We start from the raw sequence: 24,064 nt of genomic DNA on the forward strand, positions 1-24,064 counted from the left end.
TTCTCCAACCTTTGTCTAAAAGCACTTTTAGCACAAACACAAATTGTACTTTTACCAATTTCCAAATTGGCGTGTCTGAACTTGCGCATGCACCAAGCAAGCAGTTAAGTTGCCAGAGCTTTTTATACGAAAGCTGGAGAACAGAGAAAATGTTCTACGGGCTGGTTCTCTACAGCCGTAACTAACAAACTGGACCAGAACTAAATGAGTAAACGGAAGTAAACATCACAAAATAATAAAAAGTGGTATTTTCCTTTCTCCAAAAGATGGTTGTTCTGTGATGTAGTTCCCGCTGCCCTCCAGCGAGGGTCGCTACTTTCTAATGTCGGCGGGTCGGAGCTGCCTCTCCCCCTCGGCCAGGAAGATCTGCATGGCTCTGTAGAGCAGATGGACGCCCAGCTGGCGTCTCTGCCTGGCCTGCCAGGTGGACACCACGCCATAGAAGTCCCCTCGCTTCTTGTTGGTCAGCATCTTCAACCCTGTGAGGCCAACAACGCAGGAGGCGGGTTTTTAGATCAGTGGTTCTCAAACTTTTTTCTCCATTTCAAGGACCCCCAGTTTGATATGCATTATGGCCACGGACCCCTCATTTGAGATACTTTTCGTGATCTCTGAGACCCCAATCTACACTGTAAAATCCCCAGTATCTATTTAACAGCTTGTGTACAGCTTATCAGGATACCACTTTTATCCAATCAGGAGAAAGAAATCATCCAGGATACAGTATAAAAGCGACAATTTTAAAGGTTAGTTTAGTCCTATTTGTATTGTTTTATTGCTCACTATCCGTGGGCCTGACCTGTATACAATCCACTGCATTTTGGAAAATACTACTGTTTTTTGTATTGTATGTGAAGGATTGGACAAATGGAACCAAATGGACCTGTACACTCTCAAGAGTTAAGGGGGTCCTTGAAATTAAAACAAGTTTGAGAACCACCGTTCTAAATAGCACATACGGTAGGATAGTAACATAAAATGCAGTGTGTGGGTAAATGAATAATGGTTAGCAGGCACTCACCCAGAGCGTCGACCATGCAGGCCTCTCGTGTGAACGCTTCAACTGGGATGACGTTCTGGAAGCAGTGCAGTGAAACGACTCCGTGTCCCCCGCTCCACACCTGCAGGATGTGCTGCACCTTGGAGCACAGTTTCTGGTAGACGGACGACAAGAGAGGTTTGTTTTAGAACCACTTTAATCTCTCAAGACAGATTCTGCTGTTAGCATAATCTTCTGTGTTTATTCCAACAAAACAATTACCGTAAATTTCGGACTATAAGCCGCGACTTTTTTCCCATTTTTCGACCCTGCGGCTTATATAACGGTGCGGCTTATCCATGGATTTTTACAGCTAACGGCCACTAGGGGACCTAAATTAAATGAAACATTAAAACACCCGCGCGGCTTATAGTCCAGTGCGGCTTATATATGTACAAATCATTCAATTTAGCTGCTGCGGCTTATACTCAGGTGCGGCTTATAGTGCGAAAATTACGGTACATGTTTATGGCAGTGGTGCCGACATATTCTCCTGTTAGCAGAAGCTATCAGCACCAGAGTTCCTGTTTCACACAAAAAAGAAGGTCCTGCCCCCAGAGGCAAAAAAAATAAATAAAAAATTCCCCCTTTTTTTTTGTACCAAATGGGTTCCCAGATTGTAACCACATAAACTCAATATACTCAGTAAAACGGACCTGAGGTGCAACTGCTCTTTTTTCCACTCTACACACCAAATCTAATAATTTTGAACATGTCTGCAGCTTTCATACCATATCAGAGACGAATGCTCTTCAGATACAGATTTCTTTGGAGGGCCTGCTCATAGAGAACACACACACGTGTCCTACCTTGGAGGTCTTGTCTTCTCTGTGGTACTCCAAGGCCTCGTAGAGGTGGCTGTAGGGCCGTGACCGCTTGCCCTTACCCACGTAGAATATGGCACCGATGAACGTCTGGAAGCACTCCTGGGGTGTCATATTCCGACTCCGGAATGGCAGGTTGTTAGTCACTCTGAAAGGGAAATATTCAACAACATGAACCCTAGTGTATTATTATTTTATTTTTTTAATAGTATATTTGATGGTATATTTTTGTGGGGCTTTTTAAGGCAGCCCTGATGAAGACCAGTTTGGTCGAAACATATTTTTTAACATTTTGTAATATATGATTAAGGTACATTGATTTTACGCCTCTCCTCTGTTCCTTGAAGCATCTATGTTTTTAACTATATTTTGATATCCTTTGAGCACCTGGTTGAACGCTCTTCTCTCTATTGTAGATGGTATATTGTAGTCTGTATCCTATGAGCCCCCCACCCCCTCACCCCTTTGAGTGGCAGGCACACCCACGCATCTACTTAGAGACTTCTTCATATGTGCCTATGGACACATTAGCACATTCTGCATTTATACATTCATGTTCTCACAACACTACATGACTTCATACACACCTGATACTAAGGACCGCAATAGAAACAAGCTGTAAGCTTGTCGAACCCACGACACATTGTCAGGCTGGCATTGCAGCCTAGGGTGCCTGGACCGACACGTCATGTTTATTTCATAATCAATAAAGATAATCAATCAATCAAAAAAGGAGGGGACCAATTATAGACCCCAGGGGGAAGTTTATAGGATTTAAATGGTTAATAATGCAATTTGATGAAACCTGAATAATCAGTTCAGCATTTGACTAGTAAGAATAATTCTTTGACAGCAGTGAAACAAAACAAATCTCACGCAAAGCTAGCAAAAAGACAAACTTAATGATACCATTAAGAGAGGTGCAACTGTATTTATAAAAAGTAAACAAAGAAAGAAAGAACTGACCTGGGGTCAAGTAGCAGGTAGTTGAAGCTGGACTTAATGACGCCTTCCCTCCACTTCCTGTTCTGGTCTGGTTGGTCAAACTCCTGGCTCAGTAGCAGCTCATCAGCCTGGCAGTCAGGGAGCTCGAATGTCCGCATTGCCCGGCACAGTTCTGCACTATAATCCACACCTATCAAGTGCAAGAACATTAAGAAGAGCTTTTTGAAATAGCTCCTTCATGTAAATGAAATTGTAATAATCATCTGATTGAAATCATTTAAAAACATGGCAGTAGTCCACGAGGAGTCCAAATGCCCCGTGGCAGAGATCTTCATCACAACATCCGAGTCATGGGTGAAAAAAGACAGTAACAAAACCTTTGATTAGCAACACGTGCAACATTACCTGTCTGTGACTTGTCCAGCTGTTTCTCCGTCCGCGGTGACTGAGAGCTGCACTCCAGCAATAGACGACCCAGCCTCCGGGTGTAGGTGGGGCGCGTGCGGCTGGTAATGGGGCCCGGGCTCTCCCCGAGGTCCAGAAGCCTGCGTCTCAGATCCTTGTCCGTCAGCCCTCTGACTGCGACTGGCAACTCCTCTTCCTCAACCACCTTCACCTCCTCCCGCTGCACCACCTTCTGTGGCTGCCGGTTCTCCTTCCCTTTGCCCCTCGTCACCTCGGCCTGCATGGCGCGCCAGTCGTAGAGTACGGTCTCGTCGCTGCTGGAGCAGATGGAGGTGTTGGACGAGGAGGGGATGTGAGTCTCGATGAGCTCCAGGCCCCGTTCACTGTCTGTGTAGAGGTACTCCACGGGTTCGTCCAGGTCCTGGATGTGGGGTCGCCCTCCAGGGGTGTAAGACAGACTCGACAGGTTGTGCCGCGACCGCCTGCCAGTCGAAAGCCTGCTCATGCTGTAGCGAGGCGTGCATCCTGTGCCGGGGGTGTAGGGCGGGTCGCTGTCCCCCCTGGACCTCCCAGGCGGGGAAAAGTAGCTAGAGCTGGATGAAGAAGATGATGAATACGACGACGCAGACGCGGACTGAGAGCTGCTGCAGTCCTCGGTCGTCCAGGCGTTTGCCCTTTTCAGGCTGCCGGCTCGGTCGGATTCAGGTAGGCGTTTTGCATCATGCCTCGCTGCTGCCTCGTCCGTGCTCGTCAGGTCATCGGTGAGAAATTCACTGCCATTCACCTCAGCCCGCATAGCCAGAATAAGTTCTTTGTGGCGTTTTTCAGAGTCGTCTGTTGAGGAGTCATCTTTATTCTCCAGTACGACCGTGTCGGACAAAGTCTGCGTTTCATCAACCTTCTGGCTCCTGTTGATGAGAAGAGTATCGTCTTGGCTATCGCTAACACTTGACCCTGCTCGCAGGGTCCTGCACTGTGTCTCCTCTTCGAAGGGCAAACAGTCCCCATTCCCAGACAACTGCGGCGTGAAACGCCCGCCAGGGGGAGTGTAAAAGACGTCGTCACTGCTGCACTGAGACCTGGGGGTGCGGCGGCTCGATCGTACCGGTGTGGGTAGAGTCTGCTCAAACAGACTCGTCGTGGATAAGAGACTGTCGGATGTTCTGCTGCTCCTCTGCGAGCAGCGGCTCTGTCTCGACCATGACCTTCCCGTTACGTAGGGACTAGGGGTGAAAGTCATTTCAAAGTCGTCCTCCAGCGCTGCAGGCACACTGGGGGGAGTAGTATACGACGTGTCTTGACTTGCGGTATGTACAGACGACACCTCTGGAGGGTAGCTTTGAGCCTCTAGAACAACGTCGCTTGGGGCTGTTTGGTCAGATAAAACCAGGTTATTTATCATATCTGATACCACCTCTTCTATGCTGGTTCTTGTGTCAGCATGAGGAAGGTTTCCTTCCTGTCTTTTAAACACAGAGTCAGTGTGTGGAAAGATGTGGGTCTCATCATCGTCAGATTCGATACCAGCGGTTCTTCTCGCATCGCTCTCGTCCACCTCAGGGCCTGACGGTCGTGGTCTGGGGTTTTGGGGCCCTTCCAGGGTGCTGGTATAAAGGTCACTTTCACAGCTGCTGTAGTGACTGCTACCACTGCCGCTGCTGAGACTGATGACCGTCTTCTCTAAATCCTCTTCCGAGTTCTCGCTACTCTGATTGCAAAATACATAAACGTGATCCGGGGACGTGACGTCGATCCCCTGGCGCTGGGGTAAGACCGTGACCATGCGCTCCGAATCCAAGAAGCCGGAGTACTCGGACAGGTCAAAGGTTAGGTTGTGGGTGGGGCAGTAGTCAGCCTCGGCGGCCGGCTGTCGTTTTGGAGATTTAGGACTAGTAAAAACAGGGAAAAACTCATCCATGCCCCTGAAGCTCACACTCTTACGTACCGGAAGAGCATCCACTGATGGACGGGAGAACCTGACCTCAGTCATATCGGTCTTTGCATTGGCTTCCGATGGTAATGCACTGATATCGTCAAACAGGACGTCTTTCTGGCGCATTGACAGGGCGCTTTCAGCGTCTACCGCAGACATACGAGTGCTGGACAGGATGGAGCGAGCATCATGCACTCGACCAGACTCTCTGCTCCACGGTGCGCCGTTAAGGACAGACTGGTCAAACATGGAGGAACACCTCGTGCTGCTCAGAGCGGCATCTCCAAAGTCACTTATGATGGATAAGCGGGAGCTCATACTGCAGTCAGACTCGGGATAGCTGGTAGTGTCCGTGCCAGAGTAAATGGCTATAGAGAACAAAAGGAAAATTAGTTTTCAATGTATTAAAATTCCTATGGCATTTTGTTTTCCTGTGTCAAATATGACCATGTCTGTGATTATTAGATGATATGCAGCACAGTTCCAATGATCAACATCTGATAATATATGTTCCTTCAAATGCCACATGTATTTGTGAAATAGCTGATTAGAATGTATTGTATTTGGTTTGGCTAGATAATTCTCATTTATTTTACTAATTGGAGGAATTATTAATATTTCTTTATAAATTTGTGCCTAAGATGTCAAAGGTTATAAAAATATATCTATGACATAAACGAAGCTCAGTTATTTATATTCAATCACACATAGGCTGGTTATAGTCAGCCAGCAGGAGAGATCAGGTGAGCAGCACAGGCTTGAGTATAGAGAAGCCATAGGCACCTACTTCCAGATGATGCTTATTGCTATGGATTTCAATTCCATTTCAATGCCATTTTATTATAATGCCAAATCACAAGTTGTCTCAAGACACTTTACATATAGAGCAGAGATTGGACATTGGATGGATACCATATAATGCATCTCTGTATATCAAACATGTTTGGACTGAATTTAATAACATACAGCTTGGCAAGGAAAGGTCTGTTCTGTACATGTATTTCTATTTTCTACAACTACAGGTCATTTGATGTTTTTGTGGGATGGGAGAAGACAGCTTTAAACATTTTCAACCTGGCATCCCTATTTTCATTAGTCATTATAGGTGTCAATGTTGAAGTTATTGCGAATCTTCTTTTAAAGATTTTCAAAAAATATACAGTATATAATATTATACAGTACATTTTATGACATACATATAAAAAGGAGTGATTTAAGGAGTGATTAGAATCTCTTCAATCATGCAGCAGCAGAAGTGCGGGACAAAAACGAATAAATATGTTAATTGAAGCACTTACAGTACTGAAACTGAGGCATTTCCTCTTCCTCTGCATCAGGTGAACTGGCCTGGTACTCATGAAGGAGCTGGGCACACTTCCTGTTGTCTGGTTTAAATTTCTGCCAGCTTTCTGCCAGCTGTCTGGGTGTATTTCCATCCTGCATGGAACAATGGCGGCATTTAGCAGACAAGCAAGGAAGCAAGGTGAACACATACATCAAATGCAGAGAGACAGTGCATTGGTTCTCAAAGTTGGGTCCTGGGGAGGGGGGGGGTGGTTACCCCTTTTGGCCATTAAAAAAATTGCAGATCTACAAGCGCTGCGATAGATGCTGAATGAAAATTAAATTGAATTCCGCGTACATCGAAAATGTTTTGAATATTTTTGTTTTTTATCTTTACATAAATCTTCTCTTCTGGGGCTCCCTCCCTGGCACACAATATTTTCAGATATGGGTCCACGACCAAATACATATCAATTTAAGGGTCCTTGACTTGAAAAGGTTTGAGAATCACTGGTGAAGTGCCTCAGTAAACTAGGATCACGTAGCATCAAAAATATAAACATAATGACAGGGCACAGTATCGGTAGGTATCAGCACTTTAAATTTAAGACTTTTTAGGACTTTTAATACCATTGTGAGTGTAAATTTAAAGAGCGATTTTACATCAAAACGAATCATTGTTAAATGCCAAAAGCAATACGTATCAGTCATAGCAATGCCAAAGCAAGGTTGCCAACTTATGGGGTTATGGCTGTAGGCCTGACCTCGACTAAGTCGACTAGTCGACTGGTTAGTCGCGGGGGGTCCGAGTCGACTATTTTTTTTTTTTTTTTTTAAGGGCCAAAAAAAAATTAAATAGTTTTTTGGCCAAGTCTAAGCCTGCAACCACACGTAACTTCCACTTTATTCTTCTTATTCCTCGTCTTTGTATTGTTTGTGTTGGAGCGCCTCAGTGCGGCTGCAGAGTTCATGTGCAACCTCTTCCAGAGAGAGATAGACACTAGAAACTCTGCTGGAGACAAAACAAACTGTGTAGACTTGGCCCTTTGAAATAAAATGTATTTTGGCCCCAAAAAAAAAAACTGCCAGTCGACTATTGGCAATTAGTCGCCAATTAGAGTCGACTAAACAAATCCTTAGTCGGGGACAGGCCTAGGCTGCACACATACTATGTATATAAACAAACATAATTATGTTAAGCAGTTCATTTGTACCAATTAGTGTGGTTTTATTCTATGTATAAAAACCCTAAATACATAGCAAGCCCAAGTGTGTGTTTTTCAACAAAAGAAAATCATTTTAGCCCAAGTGGTTAACATACTTTACAATTGTTACATATGTGAGTCACCATATGTGCTGATTTTAGATATGCATCTAAAAAAATTATAACGTTGCTGTACCTCCATCTTTCCTTGTCTCTCCATTCTCACTGCATTTTTCTTCTTAATTTAAAATCTGCTATTTGCATCTCCATCAGTTGACTCCTGTTCTGTTCAATCTATTCATCTTTTCCCTCTTATTTCTGTAGATCTTCAATCAGCTGGCCTTAATGCATCTTCTCCTTCATCCGTCTCTCTCCCTGTCATCTCCTAATATTTTTCTCTGCTGTCTTTAACTACCATTACCAGCGATACTGTTACAATCTGACACAATCTGAGTTAATTAGAACAATAGAGGATTAACAAAGATCTTATTTTCCGGTGGTATATTCAAGGTAGCTAAAAGTTGTAACCATCTGCTTCTAACTGTTCTTCTGCCTACATGATTAATGATTAAAAATGTATCTGGAAAAACACTATCTTCACCTTCAGGCTTATAACCACTTACTTAGTGTTAGTGTTGTTGTTTTTTCCCCCCAGTAAGTTGCTTATATTGTCAACTGTCACTGTTTTTGTCTACTATATGTCCCCTGTCTGCTGGATGCAGTCAGGGATTGTGAAGGTCTACTCTAACACCTTTAGTTGGGCCGCCGGTATAAAAATGTTTGAACAGGTTTGAGAACAAGACCAGACCAAGTAATACCAAATTTAACCACTTGGTGTCACACTTGACACAGGAACATAATAATGAAACTTCATGAGAGTGCAGAACCACAATCGGGACACAGTGAAAGACACATTTATTTTTGTAATGTTTTAAATTAAAAGGTAGGGTAAGTGATTTGCAATTATTCAAATAATTGCTAAATGGGTCTATGTTCTGATAGTGCTTGTTACTATAGAGTGTCCTGTCCATATAAGTCTCCAATGTCTCCCCAGCTCTTTATTAAACAGAAAATGCATTTTCAGTGTTCTCTCCTGATTGGCTTAAAATGTGTCACCTACCTGAAAATGTTCTATGTTCTGTTTACTAAAGAGCTGGAGAGACCCCTGTGACCAAACAAACGCTCTGTAGCAATGATTACTATCATATTATAGTACTTTACCCTTTTTAACAAAAAAAAAAAAGATACATAAAATAAGACTTTTTTTCAGGTAGTGTTTACATGTTGCCTAATTAGGTAGTCGCTGCCATGTCTCCTCTTGTCAGAAACACATGGATATTGATGTCCTTGTTACTGGCATCGGATCAACACTAAATTATACATGGCTCAGATACACACTGGCTCCATTTATAAACGTTAATTTATATTGCGTTAATCATGTTGTCATATTGCTTATTACTAATACAACAGAAGATGGATTTAGTGTCCTTGCCAAGTAAATGTGACACTATCAGCACAGGCTACTGGTGTAGGCTATTTTAACTTGCCAGTATGACACATAAGGATATATACCAGTACAGTCAGTCTCTACATAAAAAAGAGGGGAAAGAAAGTTCCCAAAAGATACAGTGCAAGAACAAATGCTAACCATGATAGTACACCACAAACACTCCATCAAAGGTGCATGTCATTTCTGAAATAACCTTTCCAGCTATTCCTGTCAACGCTAATATGCTAGCAGTGGTATGACCCCTCCAGTACGGTTTACTTTACTAAAATAACCCAATTAGTCACTTTAATTTGCTTGTGGAACAAAGCACAAACTAAATTAGAAAGAATGGAATAGGTGTAGGTAACCACTATCCATCATACATTCTTTTTTGACTATTTAAGACCACTCAAATTTGCATTTCAGACTTTCCAATACTTTTTAAGGCCTTAAGGTTGGCAAACTTGATTTAATAATTTGCTACGGCTCTTTTCCTTCTTCTTTTGGAAGACAATTCATAAGGAAACAGACACCAAACATCCAAACCCTAAGAAATTTGTACCTGATCTTTAGCACTAGGGTTCCCTCCATTCATCAGAAGCAGTTTGAGGTTTTGATAACATCCGTACAGTGCAGCAACATGGAGGGGAGTCAGACCGTCTTCAGATCTGAGAAAGATACGTCGGTCATACAGCAATGAATATTTGAGTATGACTTTGCCAACTTGAATCCTATCATGATTCTATACTGTGAGTATGTGAGAAACCTGACAACACTTCCAAATGTATGTCACACTGTGTGTTGACAGTGTGAAAATCGCCACCAGCCTACGTAAAATGATATTGCAATTGGGAATTGTTGAATCAGATTTGCATTACATGCTCTCCACAATAACAGGATTCATGATTAAGACAACGGTATCTATCCATCTATGATAAATAGAGACAACGGTGTCATTCCATCTATCTATGATAAATTCGGACAACGGTCCCCTTTAAAATGACACATGTTATTAAACAGAAGCTGTAACTTTACCTGACATTGGGGTCTGCTCCATGTTGCAGCATTAACTTCAGGCAGCGTGAGATCTTTTCTGTGTCTTTGCCTACTGCCAGGTGGATAGCAGCCACCCCTGTACTGTCAACAACATCTGCTCTTGCACCTTGGGAAAGAAGTGCCTGGACAGCTCTGTGAAAGAAATAGAAATCAGTTAATATTTAGGTTTACTTCACATTATCATTAAATATTATTATTGTCTTATTGTTTGCTATGTATTATTGTAACAGGGATGACACATGGCAGATTAAAAGTCAAGTCTTATTCTATTCTAACAAACTCATTATTACACCTCTACAGATAGCTTGGGTTTATCTTTGTCAAGGCTTTGCATTTTCTTTTAAATAAACTCAGTGCGGCCAGGATTCATTTATTTTTAAGTGTTTGTGTTTTGGGGAGCGTTCGTTTTAAATCACTCAGCATCCTTCATGTCGTCTCTGTCGGGTGGAAACCTCATATGTCCAAAACTATTACTTTTCAGGATTCAAATTCAAAGACAGCAAAATTAGCAGATCTACAAGCTCACAAGCTTGCAAATCTGCTAAAAGATATTTGTGGGGGCTTTTCTGCCTTTATTCAAACATCGGGAATAGGATTCAAACCCACGACGTGCTGTCATTAAAGCCAATATGTGGTATGCGCCTGGACCGCTAGGCCAGCAGGCACCCCCAGATATGCTTTTGATGCTTTTGTGTGACACTGCTGTAGTATGATCAAGCAGGACGTTAACTTATGAAAAAACACAAAGTTTAGAATATGGAGATAAGAGGTTTCTGCCCGACAGCGACGATATGTGAAATTTCCAATCAGGTGGTACACAGGAAGTCGTTGAGTGATTTAAAACGATCCCCTCGCCCTCCCCCAAATAATCATGGCTGCACAGAGTTTATTGACAGAAGGTTGCTCATAACATCATAACAACGGTGGATTTGATTTAAACAAAGCCTTGACAGAGACAAAGAGAAGAAACCAAACTGTCCTTAGAGGTGCAATATTGGAGTTTACTGTCATTTAGGTTTCTAAACCTTTTTCATGTCAAGGAACCACAAATTAATATGAATTTGGCTGTGGAGGCCCCGATACAAGATTTGTGCTGTTAAAGTGTTTAGAAAGAAATATTCCAAATTGTTGTAAGTGACGGGTGTAGATCGGCTACTTTCATATAGCCAATTGTATATTGTCGCTGTTGGGCAGAAACCAGCCATCTCCGTTCTTCAACTTTTTATTTTATTTTATTAAATCAGTGCTATTGAACACCCTTAACGTCTGTGTGTGGGCTTTACAAATATTGAACCAATGAAAAGTATTTAAAAAAGCGCTTCTGATTTAACCTCCTAACTCAATTGGATCCTCAAACTGTCCTTCAAACCACTTAACTCCAACTTGTGGAGTTAGGTGGTTTGTCCATCATTGATTAGAATGACAAAGTCAGACGGGAAAAAAAATCCTAACTCAACTTGAGCTGTACTTGGGTAAAATGATGATAATATAAGGACACATTCAAGTATCTGACAATGTAGTCACCATACCAACTTTGATGAGGCAATATTGTGTTGTTCTAAAAACTTTTCTTTTCCTGAAAAGTTTATATTTTGGACATAGCTGGTTTCTGCCCAACAGCAGAGATATATAGGGTTAAAGTGGTTCAACTGATTATGCTATAGTAATTTCACTTATTTTGCTGGGGAACCTCTGGGGGCCCCCAGACCCCACTTCACTTGAGACCCACTGTTGTAACATACATAATGGTGCATACTATAGTTAGGGTCAGATGAGGACACATTGTAGCATAAGTTGTGAGAAGAGGGTTGATACAAGTTCAAACACAATATGAATAATTTCCAAGATAACACAAAAAACTAAACGCAGTGGTTCTCAAAGTGAGGTCCAGGGACCCCCAGAGTTATAGGACTAACTGAGTGTACAAAAAGAACCGTAACCATGTTATACACTATCAGAGTTAGGGTTTTATTATGTAGATAGTGGCCCCAGCCCAGAGATTATACAATTATATCACATGTCACGGGGGGTCCTTGGCCTAATCAACACATATAAAACTGAGGGGGTCCTTAAAATTAAAACGTTTGAGAATCACTGCTATAATGAAATACCCGTTTCTAATGGGGTGACGGGGTCCTGTCAGTGCAACCATACTGTATAGGTGGAGATGCACCAATACTATCACATATGTATTTTATCGATGTTGACATTTGCATATCATAGATAGGCCTGTGCAAATGTCAAAATCAATAAAATGAATCTATGATAGTCTTGATCCAAGGCTACACCAAAACCACCATAAATAAGAGCACCAGCAATGTGTAACTGGTCCCAGTAAAAAGTCAAAGCTTAACACCAGAAATGACCCCCCACCCCACAACTGTTCTTTTACATATTTTTATTTTTTAAATTACTAGTATATATGATGTTTTGCATATTATTTTAGGTCTTTAAATGTCTTGATGAATAGAATACATTAGCCATGGTTCATACAAGCGTCATATGGTGCCAAGTCCCCCTGGTTTATAGGCAATGTATTTTTTTACATTGCCAACTCTCACATGTTCAATAAAAAGCATTTTAATCCGATCGCCGGCCATTTTCTCCAAATTTGGGATGGGATTAAAATGCCTTTTATTGAACAATACGGGAGATACGGGTACTTATCGCGGTCCAGGTCGCCTTGTAACATTCGTGGCTCGGGGGTAAGCACTTTATATTTGAAATCTGAACGTTTATGTACAGTGAGAGGTGGCAATGATGTAAAAAAAAATCGAACACCGCTATAAACCAGGGGGACTCGGCACATCATGGTATGACAGTCATGTTTCAGGGCTAAGAATACATAAGACCAAATTGGAAACAAGCCCTCGGGGCTTTTTGTGTTATCCCTTTAGCACCATTTGTACAACTGTGCCTTTTTACAAACTGTTGAGTATTCAATCAATCAATCCAGTACATAAATAGTCCTAAATTAAATGGTAGTACATCACCTGGTGTCTCCATTGTTCACAGCTTTCCTCAGCCTGGACTCCAGAGAATCCAGCCTGCTGGTCCTGCTTCGATGCATCCTCTCCCTCAAGTCATTGTAGATGCTTTGGTTTCTATTGTATCATTTAGCTGGGTTTGTTTGTGATCTTGTTGTTGTTGTTGTTGTTGTTGTTGCTCAGACAGCAGCGTCGTGTCGGCTAGCGATGCTAACTCCTATGCTAACGTCGTGTGGGGGTGTGTTAGTGTTATTAAGAGAAGTTTATATTTGTAGCTATTTATCGCGACGTCGTCCACGACTCCACGTTTGTTTTCTTCCTTCCTTCCGCATATAATTCTTAACATTTTCGGTGTACGTTTTCATTCCATTAGCAAAGGTTTGTTTATAAACTGTTATAATAAATGATAATAACAACACCACAGTGTTGTCATTGTTTACTGCTTTGAACTTCCCTCCAACAGGCACATCGCCCCGCCCTGCCCCTCTTTCGATCAGTGTTGCCAGGTTTTGTGAGAGAAATAAGAAAATCAGGTCTATGCAAACAAGCCCAAAAGAAGCGATGAGGCCACATGAGCACAGTCCATAAAACGTTTTTTTCTGTGATTTTATTTTATTTTATATTTAATTATATGATATACTATATTTAATAAATACCCTTTGTTTTGCCGTTTTCAAAACAAAAAAAAACACAGAATCAAACGTTTTATGGTCATGATGCCTCCACTGACACATGCCTTCTCTATTTGAACGACTCTATCAAACAAGATGTCGACAAGGGCAAATATTGCGGCATGGTCATGCTGGACCTCCAAAAGGCCTTTGACACCGTCAATCACCCAATTATGATCAATAAGCTCAAAGCAATAGGTTTTGATGATACGTCAGTGAACTGGATGAGATCCTACCTGGAAGGGAGGGAGCAAGTGGTGGAAGTAAACGGCACCCAGTCTCCCCCCCTCCCTGTGACTTGTGGTGTCCCACAAGGAAGTATACTAGGACCTTTACTGTTCCTGATATATGTGAATGACATGTCATCGGCCTGCGACTGCAAGCTGTTCCTGTTCGCAGATGACTCGGCCCTGCTAGTCTCGGACAGGGACAGGCTGCAGGTTGAGAAAACTCTCAGCTCCGAACTCAACAAGATCTGCATCTGGCTCTCTGACAACAAACTTTCATTACACCTGGGTAAAACTGAATCCATCCTCTTTGGGTCCAGTCCTAACCTTAGCAAGGCAGAGAGTTTCACGATCAAAGTGGGTGATAATGTCATCAAAAGAAAGGATGAAATTACCTACCTGGGCTCCATCTTGGAGGCAAACCTCTCCGGTAACAAAAACGCCGAAAAAGTGATCAAAAATGTCAACCGAACAACACGCTATTTGTGGAGGATTGATCGCCTAGTCAGTAAGAATACTCTGAAGATTCTTGCAGGGGCCCTCATTCAAGGTCATTATGATTATGCATGCACTTCATGGTATCACAACACCTCCAAGGCCTTAAAAACAAGGCTCCAAACATCCCAAAACAAACTTGTAAGGCTACTTCTTGGCCTCAATCACAGAACCCATCTAACCCCTGCTCATTTTGCTAGGATTGGATGGCTTAGGGTTGAGGACAGAGTACAGCAACTTGCTATGGGCCTGGTCTTCAAGATACACCACAACATTGGGATCCCCCTGTATTTGTCAAAATACTTCAAAAATGTTAATGAAGTCCATGATCATAACACCAGAGGCAGCTCCACTGATCATGTTCAACCCAGATTTGGCTCAACTAAGGGTATGAACTCATTCTCATGCTATTCATCAAAAATGTGGAATGCCCTACCAAAAGGAGTAAAGGAGTGTAAAACCCTACTCACTTTCAAAACTGCCCTAAAGATACACCTTCAGGAGGCTGCAATTCGAAAATGGCCCCTGTCTAAGTCTTAACCTACCCCTCCCTACCCCCCCCCCCCCCCTCTTTCATTTTCCTCTTTTGTATATATATATATATTTTTTTTTCTCTCGTCATACCAGTAACCTGAAAGCTGATTGTATGACATTCTGTATAGTAGTGTGTATATCTGCCTGCCTCTTATATTTCATCATGATTTGTGTGCATGGGGTCCTCATCTTAAACAAGCGTAATGCTTAATGAGGGTTTCCAGTTTAGTAGACCTTGTATTGTGAATTTGTACTTCCATGTACTGTTATGTACTGTCATGTACTATTCTCATGTCTTTCTAAATAAACTACATCAATCAATGATTTTATGGCTTGATTCTAGGCTTAAATTAATTGATATAAATATTTTTGGAAATGTCAATGGGAAAAATGCATTGAGTATTTTGCGGTGGAACCCGGAAGGGGCGGGAACTGCGATGCTCTATATGCAGTGGCTAAAGTTTTGAGGAAAATGTGGAAAATTTGGGAATATTTTTGAAACACATCTTGTATGGGCCATGTCCGCTTGTAATAAGCGGACATGGCAACACTACTTATTATGGGGAACCGGATGTTGCCAGACTTCTTCTTCCCAGCGGTTGGCATCCATGGGCGTTGCATTATCGCCATCTACTGGAGTGTGATATCTTCACACTCACAGTGCAAAAGTGTTGCTAAGTCCGCTTTTATCATAAGCGACTTTGGGCTTGTTTTTCTGTTAAAGTCACTTGTAAATATTGGTAGTTGCGGGTTGCGGTTTTTGGGGCTTGTTTCCTAAGTGTAGTTGCTTATTTAGGCTAGCTTACTGATGTTGTTTAAAGTATTAACAGAGTGAAGGGGACAATCATTCAGGCCTGTACCGGTCTCTGGTGTAGCCTACACCACACATCTATCTACTACTGGAGAATATGTTGAAGGATGACTCATATGGCCATAATAACCTTTTTTCCCCCTACATCTCTGTAGAGCAGCACCTCTGGTTTCTGTTCCAACAAAATCCCCAAACGTGCATTAGTCTTTGTAATGATGGGTTATGTACTGCTGCAACCGTACTATAACCTTCTCTTTACTGTAGTTGGACTGTTCTTGCTGGCAAGTCTGTTTGTCCTGCATAGACATTCTCAGTCACCTGAGGAAGAGATGCTGTTCCTTTGAACCAAAATTTGCATTTACTGATGTCTTTCCCATAGATGTCACTTGCATGTTGCGCTGGAGCCTCTTGATCAAACAGTGTATCGTCGCCGTCTGGTGGAAACCTTGTATGTCCAAAACCATTATTATTTTTTAATTATGTTCAAAACATATAATAGCCGATCTACAGCTCAGAGTTTATACTTTTGTGGGACACTTTTGTCTGATGAAGTAGGGCACAAATTTACGCACAAACATAAGTTGAAATATGGATGGAGATACGAGATTTCTGACCGACAGCAACGATATACACACAGATAAAAGATATACAAGAAGGAAAGTGAGCGTAATAACCAGGCCAAACTCAATTATATATATATAATTATAAAAAACCCATTTATTTACACGTTCTATGACAAACACATAGAGCTAATCGTTTCCGTAATGTCGCAGTCTTTAGTAAGTAGCCCATGTCATTAGAAGAACCCTTTTAAATGAAGGAATGAAACAAAACACATTTTCCATATCAACCCTACAGCATTCAAACATCTTTTTCTGAACTTCCTTTGAAAAATGGGCTCATGTGTCACTTTTGTCTTCTTTGACGTCACTTTTCAGTTCAGTGTGACAGCGTGTGTCAAGACCGACAGGAAGAGGAACCATGATGAGGGCGAGGCACAGCTCAGAAATCACCGTTTCTCAAAGTCAGGTCCGGGGATCACAAGGGGGGGGGGGTCCAAGTGGACCCTTGCAGGTCTGTAACTCTGAGAGTGTACACATGGAACCAAATGGACCTGTAAGGGTCCATTTGGTTCCATGTGTACACTCTCAGAGTTAAGTTAACACTGCAGATTCTACAGTATAGATTGGGGGGGGTCCGTGAGATAACACATTGTACACTCCCAGAGTTACACACCCGTAAAGGGTCCATTCGGACACCTGATGGGGCCCCCCAGACCCGACAATGAGAACCAGTGAGAACCATGGTTGTATGGACTGTAGTTGAGACTTCAGAAGGCCAGTTTCTTCATCAGGAGATAAACCCTGGAGTCCACTTCAAAGCCGTGGAGATTGTTGGCGTCTCCCTGTAGCCTCATGAGGAGGCCTCCGTAGGACACGTACGCAGCGCTGAAAGAACGATGCAGACAGTCAACCTAAAACCACATGACATTAAAATACTAGTACATACCAGCAGTCTGGCATGTTTAGCTAGTTATGATCTGTAATGTTTTAATCTTTAAAAAAAAAAGCTTTTAGAGAAAATGCAAACCATGAAATCAAAAGATAAAGCCATTATTAATAGTGGCCACTAACAGCCTGACAGCGAGTTGCGGGTTTGATTCCAGAGCCCCGACGGCCTTTGCTGCGTTTCACTCCCCGTCTCTTTCTCCCTGTCACTCTTCACTGTACTATCAAATAAAAAAGGCATAATAACCCCAAAGAATTTATTTAAAAAAAAAAAAACAGTGGTCCTTTAATGTTATCTCAATTGTGACCAACTAAGACACAGAGATAACTGTAAGTAACGTTATCCTACTCCCTACAACATATACAGTACAGTCCAATAAATCAGTTATTATTTTACATAAAAAGCCATAACTTACAGGCGCGTGGCAGCCTCTGTTGAAGTCTCGTCACCTTCGATCTTGTAGACCTTCCCATACATCACGTAGTCAAACTGGTCCGCCCTGATGGAGCACAGAGAGAGAGAGAGATGAGCTATCACAAATCTAAGTTATCAACATGGATGACGTGTCTCACTTATGTAAAGCTATGATGAACTTGGGTCATATAACGCTGATGAGTAAAATAAATATTGCAGGAAAGGTAACGCACACCAAAGGCTGTGGTGAGGAGCCGACTACTGACAAACTTTAAGTGTCACACAATTGGACCCATTTGCAGTAATTCTCTATTTAATTTGATTTATCTATTGACTATTTCAGGTAGCCAAAGTACAACATCACTTTAAAACACCATTACCTAGACGGCCGGTCATCCTGAGGGTTATACTCGCCATCATCAGGCGTTCCATCCTCATATAATGTACTGGCGATAACCAAACGGAATTTGTCACCTGGATGAGAGGGACACATGAATGTATGTTGGATTCATAACACACTGTAATGCACTGGTTCCCAAACTATGGGTCGGGACCCGTTTTCATGGGTCGCGAGTAAATATCCCTTTGTTTTTCATTTCCTACATTTTGTTTTTGATTATTGTTATTTTGAAAGATTTTCAACCCTCCCCCAATTCCCTGAAAAAAAAATCACGTTTAATGAATTAAAAAAATGAATGAAAAATCTAAGAAATTCTATAAATTAGAAGAAAAAATCAGATCTAAAAAAAAAATCAGATCTACTAGCTCACAACGTTGGGAGCTTGTACATTGGCTATTTTCACGAGTTTGGGTCCCAGGGAGACAACTAATTTTAAGCCAAAAGGTTTGGGAACCACTGCTGTAATAGATTCAGTGTTGAATCATGACTATTTAATTTGTTCTGAAACCTTGAATGTAGTTTACATTTAGAGTTTCAAACTAGCAATGATATTTATTGACTAATACATGTTGCAGTAATTAGGCTACCAAGCAGGGTTAGTTAGGGTTAGTAGTTATGTTATGGAAACTCAAAGTTGTTGTCATAAAGTAGCTTTCTCTTCTTTTAACCAATTTCAACCTGGCGCCATCCCAAATGTATTTACTATTTATATACATATTATTTCACACTTTTCAGAAATAGCGAGAATAGCTGATCTACAAGCTCACAACGTGCCGCAATGCACTGTGAGCTTGTACATCTGCTATATTCACTGTATGAGGAAGCATTATTTATAGGGCTAAGTGGTTGACGGCAATATGCACTCTTTACATGAAAAAGCAGGTGCCGTTCAAGCTCTTGGTAGCAATTTGAACTTCAGCTTTTGCTCATTTGTCTTCGATAGATCTTTATATCAATTGACTTACGTGACATGCCTATTATATCTGTTAGTAATGTTGTTTCTTTCCCATCCAAAACTAAAACATTGCTGCTTACCAAGATCCACAGGATAGATTTGAATGTTCACATCCAGGATGAGATCCATTTTGAAGGATTCACTTTCACAGTGCAGACGTGACACTGGCAAAAAAAGAATCAATACAGGATATCATTAAAACGTTTTACAATTAACTGAAGTCAACATACAATGATACACTGCTGTAGTTGCTGGATTCCACATCTACAGATTACTATAAAATAAAAATAAAAACATTTGGAAGGGAAGTACATTCTCTGATATGTTGGCTTGGTCACTGGTAGTTGGTGCCAGCCTAGCCCCTTTCGGGACCCTGTTTACCTTTTTTATATTTGGGAAGGCGGTATCCAGGGTCCCTTGTAGCTCAAAACACGCTCTCTCGTACCGGCGGCTACCACTGTCTGGTCTCGGGCTTATAGCTCGTCGCTTAGAAGTTGCAGAGATTTCTCAAAGGTACCAACATGAGCAATACTAACGCGCGAGAAAGCGGCATTAAAGCGTGCGGATCGGCGATGCCGTTTAACATTTTTAATAATTTAGTAAAACTTAAGCTCCTTTCTCACACTCTGCTCCTGCAGCTCCACTTCCCATGTCCCGCCTCCTCGCGTTGTGATTGTCATACAAGCATGTAGGAGCTCGCCAATCAGAGGCAGTAACGTAGAACCATAGAGTTATGGTAGGACGCGCAGCTTGTCAGTCACCGCGGGGAGGCGGGACATGGGCAGTGGAGCAGAGTGTGAGAGAGGAGCTTAAGTTTTACTAAATTATTAAAAATGTTAAACGGCATCGCCGAGCCGCGCGCTTTAATGCCGCTTTCTCGCGCGTTAGTATTGCTCATGTTGGTACCTTTGAGAAATCTCTGCAACTTCTAAGCGACGAGCTATAAGCCCGAGACCAGACAGTGGTAGCCGCCGGTACGAGAAAGCGTGTTTTGAGCTACAAGGGACCCTGGATACCGCCTTCCCAAATATAAAAAAGGTAAACAGGGTCCCGAAAGGGGCTAGTGCCAGCCAGGTGTTGATGTTTCATTCCCTGATTCATGTTATTTTGAAGTCAGATTATAACGTTGCTATCGGGCAGAAACCTCTGATCTCTATATTTTAACTTTGTGTATTTTCATAAATTGAAGCCCCTACTACTTGATCATACTACAGCGTCAAAAGTAGCAGATCTACAAGCTCGACCTACTTTTGAATTTTAATCCTGAAAAGTAACAGATTTGGACATATATGGTTTCCACCCGACAGAGACGATACATAACATAGGACCACAATGGAAACCAGCCCGCAGGGCTTTTTGTGTCATCCTTTTATCATTACTTGCGTAGTTGTACTTGTACCTGCTGCACTGTTTGCAATTTGTTAATGTATTCAATTTAAATAAATAAAAAATCACCTCTGTCAAACTTCTTGCCATCTGGATCAATGTCTTTCACGTCAAAAATATCTTCAAACAATATTCCAGCCATTTGTGTCCAGGGTTATGGTCCTTCAGGGGAACACAGGAAAACATGTCATTAATTTGGATAAGAGGAGAACTGGGCACTTCTACTAATTAATTATTGTTTAACACAAATCTTCTCTTGTGGGGGTCCCTGGCACAAAACATTTTCAGATGGGGGTCTGCGGCCAAATACATATCATTCTGGGGGTCCTTGACATGATAAGGTTGAGAACCCCTGGATTACAATGGTCAACTCATGACAAGCAGCCTAGAGGCAGATTTATACAACACTGACATGTAGCCTCCACTCTATACAATGGCACTAGCTGTAAAATACAACTCTCGTAGACGTATTTATGATTCTGACGTTTTCAATCTACGAGAGTTGTAGGGTTCACCCCCCATGGACACAGGGACTTTCAGCACTATACCCCGTAGCCCTGGTTCAGAGCGTAAAGCCAGATTCCAAACCCGAAAATCTCGGCCACTCGCTCACTCCCACTCGGTCACTTCGACTCCAAACCGGATGTGCTAAATTCCAATTACTCAGTTGCTTCTTGGAGGAGGCGAGTGGAGTCGAGTGGAGGAGCCGAGTCGGCTCTCTACTTCCGCATTTAGCGAGTGTACATCAAGTGTAGGCTCGACCACTCTCCACAGCTCCTCCGCGGCAGACTTCCGCATCACGTGTACACGTTTTTTTTGTTTTTTCCCTTCTCCCGTGACGTATACATGGTCCTCCTCCACATGTGGCCACAAAAACAATGCTTGAAACCCGAAACCACCGGCTGCCCCCCCCCCCCCCTTCGCCCCCGCCGATCACTTGCGCATCTCACACACACACACACACACACACACACACACACACACACACACAGTGTAAATTGACTGAAAAGACGCAACAATACGATATAAAGTATAATACAATTATATACATTGTAATATATTGTGCACACTTATTCTGTCTCAAAAGCTGATAGTTCATTTCTCTCCTTGCATGTCTCAATGCAGTGCATGGACTACTATAAATTACTGTGACAAAGATTATGTTTAAAATAATGTATTGTATTTATATATAGACTGAATATAGGAGAGGACACTTTACGCTTTAACTATAGCCGTATTCATTCAATTCTGAACCGATTCTTAAAATTTAAAATTCTCTATTAGCTGTGAAGGGTATTCTTTCATGTCTATCAGTCATGATTTATTTCGCTATCAAACAATATCAAGCAAAATCACAAAATCGTCTGAGTTTTTTTCTTTTTTCTTCGTCCCAGAAGTGGGAGGGATATCACCCAAACTCTCAAACCCCGGACATTTGAAGGATTTTATGAAACCCCCCAGACAGCCCCCCAAAAGAGGACATGTCCGGGGAAAAGAGGACGTATGGCCACCCTGCATGAATGATGTAATTCAGAGTCAGACATACTCTGTAATATACGGTGGCTGTTATAAGCAGCAGTGCCGTGCGGGACTGCTGCGGGGGGTGGGGGGTCTGGGGACTGTAAGAGCAAAAAGAGGGACGGGTCAGGATTTAATTCATAAATGTTTAATCATCCTGGCGCTTCGTTCACTATTTCAGGAATAAATGGCTTTGCACAAAATGTTAACTATAAATATAACAATGTGGCCATCCACATTGATGAATTGTTTATTCTTATATTCTGTATTATTCTATACCTGCATATTATTCTATGCATGTATATTTTCATCCACGGCTCTGGTCCAGCTGTTTGAAACGTCATAAGTGATCGCGGAATTTTCTGTCGCTTTGAAATGACGGACCCAGTGCAGTCCGATCCTTTGACGGCAACCACTCGACCACTCGTCCTCACAAATAATCCTCGGCTCCTCGCAGGGGCGGGGCTTAGGCGCGAGTGGAGGAAGCGAGGAGAGTGAGCGAGTGACCGAGCTTTGGGGAATGGAATCTGGCTTTAGTGAGTTCCCTCTAACGCCTTGGAAGACCCCTCGCTCTGCGCATGTACAAGGAATTTCACTGCCCTGCCAGCGCTCAAGAGTAGTGAAAATAAACTAAACCATTTCGCTACTCACCGAAGCAAAGGCTGTTTTGTGTTGTTGAAAGTCTATTCTCTGAATGCGCGGGCCTCTCAGCACCCCACCTACTCTGTAAAATACACTTTTTGGGCAGAAAATAAAATATGTCAGCGAGACGGAAATTATTTGTATTACTCCACAGTGCCCTCTACAGATTTTGGTTGATGGTAAGCAAATCCTCCAGATCTGTAGAGGGCACTGTGGAGTAATAAAAATAATTTCCGTCTCGCTGACATATTTTATTTTCTGCCCAAAAAGTGTATTTTACAGAGTAGGTGGGGTGCTGAGAGGCCCGCGCATTCAGAGAATAGACTTTCAACAACACAAAACAGCCTTTGCTTCGGTAAGTAGCGAAATGGTTTAGTTTATTTTCACTACTCTTGAGCGCTGGCAGGGCAGTGGAATTCCTTGTACATGCGCAGAGCGAGGGGTCTTCCAAGGCGTTAGAGGGAACTCACTAACGCTCTGAACCAGGGCTATATACCCCGTAGACACTCCAAACATTTACAAATTGAAAATAAAGGTACTTACCCCCACGCCCCAAATGTTAACTCTCGCTACGGGGTAGTAGTTTAACGTAATAATTCATATCTTTCAATAAAGAAGTGTTTTAATGCCATCGGTGGCCGAACGCCATTTTTTCACCCTCGTTTACTTCCTGTTTACATTGAGTGTAATTCCGGGTTTCACCAGATGGGCGCGTGACTACCGCCCATTGGGAACTTCCAACAGAACCGGCCACAGACGGCATTAAAACACTTCTTTATTGAAAGATATGGATTATTACATTACACTACTACCCCGTAGCGAGAGTTAACATTTGGGGCATGGGGGTAAGTACCTTTATTTTCAATTTGTACATGTTTGGAGAGTCTACGGAGTATAGTGCTGACAGTCTCTGTGTCCATGGGGGGTGAACCCTACAACTCTCGTAGATTGAAAACGTCAGAATCATAAATACGTCTACGAGAGATGTATTCTACAGCTACAATGAAGCCACCAGATAAAACAGACGAAAATCATAATTTTTTATGTTTCAGTAAGTTTATGTGAAAACATGTGTTGTAACTTAGTCTTTGCTTTAGCTGTTAGCATTAGCCTCATGCTGTGCTTCCACAGAACTTACCAGTCAGATCAGATGAAGTGTAAACACTGTTTACTCTCACTAGGACTGTTCAGTGTTCACTACTGCTCTGTGTCAAAGCACGATCCACTCTGCTGCAGGACGATCTATACCACACACGTTTACGTTCATTCATTCATGATATAAACCATTCATTCATGTTAGATCACACTGTACCGCGCGAACACACAATGTGGTCAA

At 42.2% G+C, this 24,064-nt stretch overlaps 2 protein-coding genes across 2 annotated transcripts; both read right to left on the minus strand.

The window, feature by feature from the left end:
• Positions 1-236: 236 nt before the first annotated feature.
• On the minus strand, positions 237-13,524 carry LOC308087835 (uncharacterized protein). Its single transcript, XM_080432030.1, has 9 exons — positions 13,173-13,524; positions 10,159-10,311; positions 9,686-9,791; positions 6,445-6,583; positions 3,214-5,514; positions 2,830-2,998; positions 1,849-2,011; positions 1,022-1,154; positions 237-479 (listed from the first exon to the last, which is right to left on the minus strand). Exons 1-9 carry the CDS (start codon positions 13,247-13,249, stop codon positions 313-315), a joined length of 3,408 nt encoding a protein of 1,135 aa, XP_080288156.1. The 5' UTR covers positions 13,250-13,524; the 3' UTR covers positions 237-312.
• A 3,079-nt stretch (positions 13,525-16,603) lies between these two features.
• Positions 16,604-24,064, minus strand: polr2h (RNA polymerase II, I and III subunit H). Its single transcript, XM_080432025.1, has 6 exons — positions 23,867-24,064; positions 20,638-20,730; positions 19,263-19,346; positions 18,208-18,301; positions 17,829-17,912; positions 16,604-17,352 (listed from the first exon to the last, which is right to left on the minus strand). Exons 2-6 carry the CDS (start codon positions 20,708-20,710, stop codon positions 17,235-17,237), a joined length of 453 nt encoding a protein of 150 aa, XP_080288151.1. The 5' UTR covers positions 20,711-20,730; positions 23,867-24,064; the 3' UTR covers positions 16,604-17,234.

Source organism: Gymnoscopelus braueri (genome assembly GCF_963280865.1).
Source record: "Gymnoscopelus braueri genome assembly, chromosome: 6".
In the NCBI taxonomy this organism is placed as follows: domain Eukaryota; kingdom Metazoa; phylum Chordata; class Actinopteri; order Myctophiformes; family Myctophidae; genus Gymnoscopelus; species Gymnoscopelus braueri.

Coding starts and splice junctions, on each gene's coding strand:
- LOC308087835 (XM_080432030.1), bottom strand. CDS start 13,249: ATGCATCGAAGCAGGACCAGCAGGCTGGATTCTCTGGAGTCCAGGCTG. Junction 2,999..3,213: donor GCTGGACAAGTCACAGACAG/GTAATGTTGCAC, acceptor TGCACTTGATAG/GTGTGGATTATAGTGCAGAA. Junction 480..1,021: donor CTGCATGGTCGACGCTCTGG/GTGAGTGCCTGC, acceptor TTGGCCTCACAG/GGTTGAAGATGCTGACCAAC.
- polr2h (XM_080432025.1), bottom strand. CDS start 20,710: ATGGCTGGAATATTGTTTGAAGATATTTTTGACGTGAAAGACATTGAT. Junction 19,347..20,637: donor TGGCAAGAAGTTTGACAGAG/GTGATTTTTTAT, acceptor TTTTTTTGCCAG/TGTCACGTCTGCACTGTGAA. Junction 18,302..19,262: donor AATCTATCCTGTGGATCTTG/GTAAGCAGCAAT, acceptor CCTCTCATCCAG/GTGACAAATTCCGTTTGGTT.